The following is a 10,672-nucleotide window of genomic DNA, read 5'->3' as shown; positions in this document are numbered from 1 at the left end:
AAACAAAAAAAATTCATTTCTGAAAAATACAATTTAAAAAAAATACCAAACAGAACCATAATTTTTGAGTTTTGAGTTTGAGATTAAATTCTGACAATGATTTTGACCCAAAGCAGTTTTGTAAATTTTAACAACGCAAAAATGATTGGAATTTCTTACACAGTGTGTGGATATTTTAATATGTTAATATTATTTTCTATGGATAATATCCTTAACAAATAAATGTATATTCTTAAATTAACAAGTAAATAAAATAATCATATACAATTTTTTTTTTGGAAGAATCTTGTACAAAAATTGAATTAGCTTTGCCTTAAAAAAAGTACAGTTTTTCCATCTCTCCTCTTTTTATCGATTATTTATATTTACACCAAAGTTGACTTGTTTAGAATAGTTTTTGGGTATTATAATTAATTTAAAAGTTATATTTCCATTAGTATACGTATACGTATACGCCTACGTTACTTTTTTTTTTGTATAATATTTTTGTTTTAATTTTCAAATTAAAAAAAATGCGTAAAAGATATAAAAGTACACTTTCGTAAAATGTTTATCGTAAATTGGAGAATACTTTTTTTTTAAATTTAGGAAAATAAAGCATTGCAATAATTAATCACATTGAATGAGGAAAAAAAATCTGACAAATTATTATAAAGAAAAAGGGCATGGATCTGCAGTTTTTGAAAATTATAATAATAATAATTATTATTCAAGAAATTTTTTAAAATAAATAAATCAATCAAATAATGAAGCGGCAAATTAGTTAATAATAAATAAGAAAAGTTGAAATTTGTCAAAAAAAAAAAAAATAGTTGAAAGGTCAACAAAAGATAAGTATGTACACAATTAAATGGTTTAATAATAGAACCTTTACATAAAAATGTCCATTATTGTGTATTAAAATGGAAAAAAAACATATACAAAAATATATAAATAAAGAAGTAATTAGATTTAAGAAAGTTGGCAAATGATAGTTTCAACTTGCCAGCTCAGCATTAACTCGTTAGATGATATAAATATTCATGAATAATATAATATAATATAACGGGAATTATGCTGGGATGCATATTTTTCTCATAAGGATGGGCTCTGCGGGGATCATTTCTTAATGGGGCGGTGAATTCCTATCTAAATAGGGAACGAAGCGGGCATATAGATAATTTTTAATCCCTAAATGTTAAATGGGACGGAGATATGGATATCACTCCCTGCCTCGATGGGGCCATTTAAATTTTTATATATTTTTGTAATATTTTATATGTATTTTATATATTTATTTATGTGTTTTTTAGTATAGTAGTAATTTTTTTAATATTTTAAATTTTATTTAAGATAATGTTTAATATTTTAAATAATAAATATTGTTCAATATTTTAATTTACATATAATTTACGATTTTTATTTTAAAATTTTAATTTAAAATTTATTTTTTAAATAAATAGATTTCTCATGGAGATTCCCCGTCCCAGTAGGGGATTCCCACCTTGCCCCCGACGGAGAATAAGTAGGAATGGGGCAGGGACAATGATTAGAAATATAAATTGGGATGGGGATGGGGGATCACTCCTCGCCCCATGTGCATCAATAGCTGTAGGGGCTTCAAAAAGAGTTTGGTGGAGCTTTTTTGTATTTCCGTAAATAATTTTTGACACAATTTTTTATAATTGTGTATATTTTTGCTATTTAAAGCATTTGCAAATTTTTTAGAAAAATTTAAATAATTTATAATGCTGAAAATTAATTTCAAACGCTTAAAAAAATTATTTAAGCTTCTTAGTTTTCTCATAGTTATAAAAATTATTTGAATTTTTTTAAAAAATTACAAAATACTTTAAATAAGTATGAAAATACAGAAGAACTGTACACCGTGAGGCTATATCCCCACCAAATGATTTTCCCATAATATATAATATATAATATATATTCCATGATAAGAACTGAGAACACACATATAATCAAAAATTAAAATTTAAAAGTAAACTTGTTGCGGAGCTGTCTAAAACCAACAAAAAAAAAACACCCGCTAATCTCTAGTCTTTGTCTTCCTATACTTTCTGGTCTCTAGTTCTTCCTCTTTTTTTCTTTCTGGGTTTCCTGCTCTTGAAGATCTTCTTGATGATTCTTTCGGTTGCCTATTCCGTCTTTACAATTTGCAAGGATGCAGCTGGAGTCGCCGGTACCTTTTTTATTGATTTATTTATTTTTGGGATTTTGATTGTGACAATGGCTGAATTCTTGTTTTGGTATCTTGCTGTGTTGAATATGAACTGCTCATGTTATCATTTGAAAGATTGGGATTACCCATCAGATCATTGCTTTCATAACTTATTCAGTCTTGTTTCTACCTCCAGTTTTTGTGTTTTCTTCATTCTATTTCATAAATAAAAAGAGTTTTGGGGTTTGGGATTTTTGTATTTTTGTGAGAAACTCAAATTTTTTGGTAGGAAAAAAATAATAATTAAGATTTAAGAGGGTATTGAATTGAATTCTCTAGAAATAGATGGTTACTAGAAAGTAACGCCAATTATATGATATCCATAACTAATTAACTATCATTGAAATGCCAAATCAAAAGACTAAATTTACTAATTTACGAGGAAATTCAGACACAAGGCATCCTAGTCATTTCCCAGATTTGGTTCTTCTAAAAGCAGAACACTGAATTTTCAACCAACAAAGTCATTTTTAAAGTCTTGTAAGTCAAAACTTAAGATTTTGGCATCTGAAGAGACATATAATTTTTTCTAGTGCTGAAAATGCAAGGCAATGAACTTCTGAAACACAAGACTGCATTGGTAGTTTCACTTTTTAAAAGCTTTCTTATTTACCTAGTGAATTTTACTTGTAAAGAATGAATTGTTCTGTGTTACAAAAGAAGATTTTCAATGATAATTTTACATTGTTATTTATGGTTGCATACTTCAGTATTTGTAGTTTGACTGCCGCTGAGATGAATTTGCTAACCAACAAGTTAAGATTTTGTGGGTAGGTTTCAGTGTAAATCATAAAATGAACTCTAGGGTTGAAATTTTGAGTAAAAATATGTGCATTTTTCAGGATTGTTTCATTGAATGAGAGAATATGGTGGCATTTGAGTCCTTGAAGAATAGGGAACCCAGATACCCTGTAGTCTAAATTATAAGTAAATTCTTATGGTTTCTAAGTAATCATACCAACCCTTTGTCTTTGTTGCAGGGAATATCTTTGCTTTTGGGCTGTTTGTGTCACCTTTGTAAGTTCACCCCAATAAGCTTGATTTCCTTTGTAAGACTTGTAACATTAGAAACCACAAGAACAAAGAAGGAATTGCAATTCATCTCCTCATTGGTTTCTTCTTTTTAACTTTCAGGCACACGTTTAGGCGAATTGTCAGAAACAGTTCAACCGAGCAGTTCTCAGGGTTACCATACATTTATACCCTATTGAACTGCTTGATCTGCATGTGGTACGGAACACCAATCGTATCTCCAGACAATTTATTGGTTTTGACTGTTAATTCAGTTGGTGCAGTTTTCCAACTATTCTACATAATCCTCTTCATAATATATGGCGATAAGCCAACAAAGGTTTGCACATATTTTATAATCGACTTAAAACATATTAGCTTTGATTTTCTAAAAGCCTTAGTTGTTCTTGGTGTAAACTTTTCCCCTTTGATGGCAGGTGAAGATGCTTAGTTTGCTACTGGCAGTTCTTGCCTTATTTGCAGCAATAGTATCCGGGAGTTTGCAGATTGCTGATCCTTGGATGCGGCGCATGGCTGTTGGATTGTTGAGTTGCGCCTCTCTCATATCAATGTTTGCTTCTCCATTGTTTATAATTGTGAGTAAACTCCAGAGAGTTTTGTTTTTCCCTTGATACCATTCCAAAATGTATATCAGTTTTGCTGTTTAATACTAATTTTTGACTTGTTTACTCAGAATTTGGTGATCCGGACAAAGAGTGTCGAGTACATGCCATTTTTTCTCTCCCTTTCCACCTTCCTAATGAGCACCTCTTTCTTACTATATGGAGTCTTAAATTATGATGCCTTCATTTACGTAAGTTTTCATTCAAAGATACATGTCTTTACTTTCAATTCCATTTTTTAAGAGATATTTGCAGCCTTGAGTTCGGAATTAATTACATCCTCCTATTCGTATCCATTTTCTTTTCATGTGTTCTTTAGCATATTTTTTGTTAAAATTTCAGGTTCCAAATGGGATAGGAACCATTTTGGGGATAGTACAATTGTCGTTGTACTCTTACTACAGTAAATCGTCCGGAGAAGACTCCACAGAACCACTGATAGTTTCATATGCATAAAATCCATCTTCCAACAAGGTCTTACCTATACATATTTTCAAGTGAAATTTGCACTTGTTTTGATCGTATGTCTGGACAGAAATTCTGTAGTTTTTAGGCTTGGCTATACATCAAGATTCAAGGCCATGTAGTCTGCATATTTTCTTTGTGTGTACTAAATAGATTCATTAAGTGAATATTGAATAAGTGATTGCTATGCTTCTGCTCCAAGAACATTTTCGCATTCCATCCACCACTAATTTTTGTTGTCAATTATTCTTTTTGTTGTGTAGACATGTAAATTTGAGAATTTAAGAGTTGTATTTCTCATTTTTCTTTTCCAATAAGACTTGAAACAGTTGAAGGACTTAAAGTATATATGGTTTTTTCCAAGATGGACGGACAGGACTTGACACTTCTATTTTTCCACCTAAAAGGTAACAAAATATCGTAAGTGGGTTGGTAATTATTTGGTAACTTGTGTTTTTGTAAAGTATTATTTTGCTATCTTATGTGTATAATAATATTTATTTGTTTATTTTGAAATTGCACATATTTGGTATTTTGTATTTTAAAATCATATATATTTGTACCATAAACTCAAATTTAACCAATAAAATTTTACTAATTTAATGAAATTGTTCTCACTTATATGAGTTTTAAATTTAAATTTAATTATTTAATTATATATAACTGATGGGAGTTTGGTCAATTTTATCTATTAAATTATTTAGTATAATTTTAAAATACTATATGAGAGAATTCCCATGTTTATTGAATTTGAGCGACAATAAAGTTCATTTTGCAATCTTTTAAAGAGTTCAAATAAGTAAAACTTTTGTGCATTAAAGCCATTTTGACAAAACTTAAAAGCGTCATTAAATTAGAAAAGCCGCAATTTATTTCCATCAACATTTTCTTCAAAAACGACATTAATTTACGAAAACGACACTAAGAAATAAAACGACAATTGTATTAGAAGATGTACCGACATAATCCAATAGATGGTTAGGTATACCAATGATCGTGGCCTTAATGAATTTGTCAGTATTATTAGATTACTGGGTGAGGTGGTCTGTTATTTATTTGTATTTTTAAACGTGTCGTATTCATTATCAGTTGCACCAATTTGTGGCCATAGCCAGTTTAAAAAAAAAACAGTGGGCAATGGGCATAGCCAATTAATGGAAAAACGTTATAGCTATATATATGTATTATGTGTACAACGATGGGGACTTTAATGCAGAAGAAAACTTTACCAACATTCCACTATTGAATCCCCACCCCACATTCCTATGCCTATGCCTATGCCTAGGCCTAGCTGTGTCTTCTCACACACAAATTCACAGCAAATCTCTGAGTGTTGTCCTCACCACAGCACCTCTTTTTTCCTGCACACAACACGCAACAACCTTAATAAAAAAAAAAAAGCTCATCGCAATTAGTTAAGGATATATATGAGAATAGCTAACGTGTGGCTATAGTTCCAATTTAATATTGGATTTTATACATTTGAAATTAATAAATATTACGAGATATCCTTAATCAGAATGTAATAATAAGTACTTTAAGTTGCCAAATATCAATATTCATATAAAAATACATTAACAAATATAATGTGTGCTTAAAATTTTAATGCAGTAATTTTGACACACGTTTATAGAAGATGTTTTTTAAACATAGTAATAAATCTTATCATAAATAAATATGTATGCATATATTATTCCCTGTAAAGATAAGAGAAAAATATTTACCAAAATTAATGAAGAGATACAACTTTGAACTAAGTTATCATTACAAAGTATTAAAATAATATGAGATGTTTACGGTAAAAGTACACAATGTTTGAGGTTTATAATTAGCATAAATCCAATATTTATTTAGCAGATAAAATACCTATTGTTAGTAAAATAGTAATTCCGTCAATCTCTCTCTTTGTTACACTTCATTAAAAGCTGACTGGACCAACATGACACTTTATGATTGGTCCAGCTCGTAATCAGGGTAACAAAGTGGTATAAGTCTCTAAAATAATGCTAAAAATAAAAACTTACAGACACAAAAATGATTCACATAAGTAATTAATTTTAATTACATAATAATCCAAAATAAAATAAATACTCATTTTAAAAAAATTATTTAAACTAACTGAACATAAATAATGTATTTATTCATTACTTGATGTATAAACATATGAATTATAAAAAAATAAAAATAAAAAGTAGTTGGTGGTTACCTGAGTTAGAGCGAGGTTGCATGAATGTTGTTTGCGAGCATTGTCACAAAGCAACCGACCATTTTCATCGTAGAGAATAACCCCACTGAACCTGGGAAGCTCACACTTCTCTCCCATCAGAATCGGTCTCTGCCACACCGGCGAATGAGGGTTAAGGCTCTTCCACCCAACCCCAACCCCATACTCATCACCACCATCATCATCGTCGTCGTGATCAAATGACAGATTCCTACTCATCATCCTCCTCTTCTCTAGCAGCGGCAGCGGCGAATTCTCACCCCAGCTCCCTACGCTGGCCGCCTCCCCCGGCCACTTTCTCGGCCCACTCCACCTCACCGAACTCACCAGCACCCTCTTTACAACCGCTGCCCAGCCGCGAGCCGGCTCCGGCGCCGGCGCCGGTGGCGCTTTTCGAAACTTTAACCGCTTTAACAGTGTTGTCGTCATGGCCACGCAGAGTCCGAGGACGCTGGCCGCGGCGAAGAGGAATAGGATAAGAGCTTGTTCGGTTGAAAGTCTCTTCAGTTTGTCTTCTATATTCCTCAAAGCAGCGTCCATGGCTGTTAGGGCGATCAGAGTGAGAAATTAATATATGGGATTTTGCTGAAGATTATATATATATATATATACATGTGTAAATATTGAACCTTGTTAATTTCAAGAATTGTCAAGGGTTGATATTCACGTGAGTCAACCGCTGTATATATATGTATATGTTTGGTTAATATATGTGGTGGTTTATTTATGTTTTGAAGCCGTTGTGAAATTCTCACCGATTAATAATAAAGCTATGTATATAGCTAGTTAAGGCTTCTCACAGGGTTTCCATGCTTTGTTGTGGCTATCAAATAATACCATCTAATGCTGTAGAGTCAAATGAATGAGAGCTCTGTTTTTAATTTCTTTGAGAAACCAAATAATTTTGTGCTTGGGATAAGTATTAGTAATTGAGTTTTGGAGTGAGTTAAATTTTAAATAGTGTGGACTGGTTTGGTTATTGTTACAGTCTAATTAAATTTCAACTTTTATATATACATATAATCCATCCACATGGTATGGTCGAATCTCTGAAAGAAGTACTTAACATCACGAGTGAGTCTAGTTCTCGTGGAAGACACATGTATAATAATAATAATAATAATAATATATAGATATTTTGTTAAGTATTGAACAAGTTGTATAGTCCTAAAATATTGCTAGAGAAATCGTAATATTATCCTTGAAATAAGGATGATTCATTAGGATATAAGTTCTACAAATATCTAGAGTACGATGAAACTTTAGCAGGGGAAGGAGTAATATACAAAAGCTAAATAAATAATCAGTGAGGAGGACGATGTGAAAGGATAATCTCTGATAAGAAGGTGAAAGTTAAATACAATCCTATATAAATGCAGAATAAAATAACTAATTTATTAGAGTAAATGATTGCTAAAATATGATTGCTAAAATAGTTATGTTTTACTTTTATACTTTTTTTTTTAGTAAATATACTTAGGTGATGTTTGGTTGTGATTAATGAAAAGGAATGTAAGATAAATGAATAAGTTTTTTTTTTCATTTATTTGTTTTGTTGTATTTTAGACTATTGGAATGTTATTCTAATAAAATTGTTTTTCCACTATTTTGATGATACGACCATTCCATTTAAAAATCGGATGAAGACCATTCTAATACGAGATTGAAAAAAAAATTAGTAATTTTTTTATCAATATTAATTTTTATTCAATTCTACTACTATTCTTTTTCTCATTCTCATTCTTATTCCTCTATTTTCATTCCCTCCAAACCAAACATCACCGTATGTTTTCACAATGTTATACTTTTATGCCCAATCTTTTTTTTAGTAAATATACCCAATGTTTTAATACAAAGTTTATTTATCTTTATCATGTATAAAAAAATTAGGTATAAAAGTGTAATATTTTGAAAATGTTAAAAATTTGGATATAAAAGCACAAGACATAAAAATATTGGGTTTATATAAAAAAAAATTGAGTATAAAAGTGTAACATTTTAAAAATATTGAATACTCTAACTCCTATTTACTCAATTTATTATGATGTGTTTGTTAGAATAAGCTCCTAGTCTTCTGTTAGTTTAGTTAGTGTTAAGTTTGTTATATTGTTACATCTCAGTTTTTCTAACTGATTTAATCTTTCTCTATAATCTTTATGTTCTGATCATTCATACAATTAATAGCTTATTTAGCATTTTACTTTCTCTCTTTACAATGTTTACCTCCAACCATGGATGCAAATTCACACATGTTGACCAACGTTTTGGTCAACAACAATTTGACACTCAATAAGAATGACATAAATGAATTTAATGAGTTGAAATCAAATAAAACGACACAAAAAATTTATAGTAGTTCGACCTTAAGAGTTGGTAATGACTTAAGTCCACTTGTACTTTTATTAATAATAAAGTCTCGGAATCTAGATCAAGAAGAACAAGGTTCAACTGAGTTTTCTAAGCCTGCGAGATAATACAATTCGATAGGGAGTTTGTATGTAAAGTGCGAATCTAGAACTTATGATTTGAATTCACATGACTGTGAAATATCCCTATTAATAAAATCTCTTAGTAGGTTATGGATCCTTACAAAATAATCTAGGCTCTACACGTGTTGATTACAAATTCAAATAATACTGGAAAAATATATTCTAATATCAATTGCATAAATATTTTGGGATATTTCATAATATCTCGCGAAATAAAGATCTTCTGGTTTAAATAAGCTGCCTTTCAAGTAGGTCGATCTTCGAGCAGACTCATGAGATGTTACCAACTATCTTCTCTTCGAGCATAACACTTTTATCAGTTTTCAACCTAGGACAAAGCAGACTGCAACTCTTCGCACTAATGATGTCTACTCGAGCAGCTATCTTAACTCGACTAGCTCTCAAAATTTGATGTCGTTTACTACCACGTGTCATCTTCAAATGTCACGTCACATGTTGAAATGTTTTTGATAAATTATAATTTAAAAATACTATGAGTTACAAAAATAATGTTATAATGTATAATAAACTATATATTAAAGTGATTTGTTAATTTAAATCACTAAAATAAAATAGTATCTAATAAATATAAATTATAAAAATATTTATTGGACAAAAAAAAATTTAAGAATTAAATATTGTTTATTTTTTATAACTAATTTATTTTAAATATTTTTATTTTGAGTGATATATAATAAATAAGTTTATTTTTTTTCAAAAAGCTATTTTTAGAATGAGCTAAAAATTGGGTTTTGCTAACTTTAACTTTATAGCTGTAGCTTCTGCATAAATTATTCAATAAACAGTTTTTTTGATTGTTTATCAAACACTATTGTTGCACAATTTTTTCAAAAAGTACCTTTTACTTTTTTAAAAGTCGTCCCAAACAGGGCCTAAATAGTGACTATATTAGAAAAATTATGGTGAATTAATTTACATATATTTTTTTAATATCATTACATGTTACAATATATGTGTACATTGATAGCACATAACATATTAATGATCACTTATACTATGTATACAATTCTCCAATGGGAAAAGTGACGAATCTCTCCACACAACAACAGTAGCACCACCACTAAGGCCAACACCAATCAAACAGGCCAACACCAATCAAACAGTAATATAACATTATATGCCGTGAATAGTGGATATATAACTCCAACCCAACTTCAAATAATACCCCATTTAGCCGTGTGTGAACAGTGCCACGACATATATGATGTGCACTGTTCACACGACAAAAGCCTACTTTTTTTTTAATATATATATCATATTTTTTTTTAAAAAATAAATATATTTATATCCTATATATATATCTCTTCTATATAATAATAAGTGTGTAGATAACGAAAATTATTGGTTTTAAGGGTTTTTTATTTTTTTAATGTTAACTTTAACATAATATTCTTATATTTAACTGAATATTCTCATATTTAACAGTAATTTGTAAATACTTAAACTTAATTAAAATAAAATAAATAATTAAAAAAATTAAAATAAGATATTTTTGAGATATTTTACAATAATAATTATTTAAAATAATAAATAATTAAACAAATTAAAATATGATATTTTTTAGATATTTTACAATGATAATTATTTTTAAATAATAAAATCATACTTTTTATAACTTAAATAA

General features: G+C 29.4%; 2 protein-coding genes across 3 annotated transcripts; one reads left to right on the top strand and one right to left on the bottom strand.

Annotated features, from left to right (window-relative positions):
• The first annotated feature begins 1,959 nt into the window (after positions 1–1,959).
• LOC133794093 (bidirectional sugar transporter SWEET2) lies at positions 1,960–4,679 on the top strand. Its single transcript, XM_062231279.1, has 6 exons — positions 1,960–2,176; positions 3,196–3,232; positions 3,350–3,566; positions 3,664–3,822; positions 3,921–4,040; positions 4,192–4,679. Exons 1-6 carry the CDS (start codon positions 2,116–2,118, stop codon positions 4,303–4,305), a joined length of 708 nt encoding a protein of 235 aa, XP_062087263.1. The 5' UTR covers positions 1,960–2,115; the 3' UTR covers positions 4,306–4,679.
• A 624-nt stretch (positions 4,680–5,303) lies between these two features.
• On the bottom strand, positions 5,304–7,281 carry LOC133798774 (uncharacterized). Of its 2 annotated transcripts, none has more exons than XM_062237250.1 (2): positions 6,521–7,281; positions 5,304–5,696 (listed from the first exon to the last, which is right to left on the bottom strand). In XM_062237250.1, the coding sequence occupies exons 1-2, from the start codon at positions 7,076–7,078 to the stop codon at positions 5,628–5,630; spliced, it is 627 nt and encodes a 208-aa protein (XP_062093234.1). In that variant the 5' UTR covers positions 7,079–7,281; the 3' UTR covers positions 5,304–5,627. The 2 variants fall into 2 exon arrangements, with proteins under 2 accessions (XP_062093234.1, XP_062093235.1); XM_062237251.1 differs by having other exon boundaries at positions 5,311–5,675; positions 6,521–7,275.
• Positions 7,282–10,672: the final 3,391 nt, after the last annotated feature.

The sequence above is a fragment of the Humulus lupulus genome, chromosome 8 (assembly GCF_963169125.1).
Source record: "Humulus lupulus chromosome 8, drHumLupu1.1, whole genome shotgun sequence".
Lineage (NCBI taxonomy): Eukaryota > Viridiplantae > Streptophyta > Magnoliopsida > Rosales > Cannabaceae > Humulus > Humulus lupulus.
This window is presented reverse-complemented; position numbering and strand designations above follow the sequence as displayed.

Coding starts and splice junctions, on each gene's coding strand:
- LOC133794093 (XM_062231279.1), top strand. CDS start 2,116: ATGATTCTTTCGGTTGCCTATTCCGTCTTTACAATTTGCAAGGATGCA. Junction 2,177..3,195: donor GGATGCAGCTGGAGTCGCCG/GTACCTTTTTTA, acceptor TCTTTGTTGCAG/GGAATATCTTTGCTTTTGGG. Junction 3,567..3,663: donor ATGGCGATAAGCCAACAAAG/GTTTGCACATAT, acceptor CTTTGATGGCAG/GTGAAGATGCTTAGTTTGCT.
- LOC133798774 (XM_062237250.1), bottom strand. CDS start 7,078: ATGGACGCTGCTTTGAGGAATATAGAAGACAAACTGAAGAGACTTTCA. Junction 5,697..6,520: donor GCAACCTCGCTCTAACTCAG/GTAACCACCAAC, acceptor TTTTTTATTAAG/GTTGTTGCGTGTTGTGTGCA.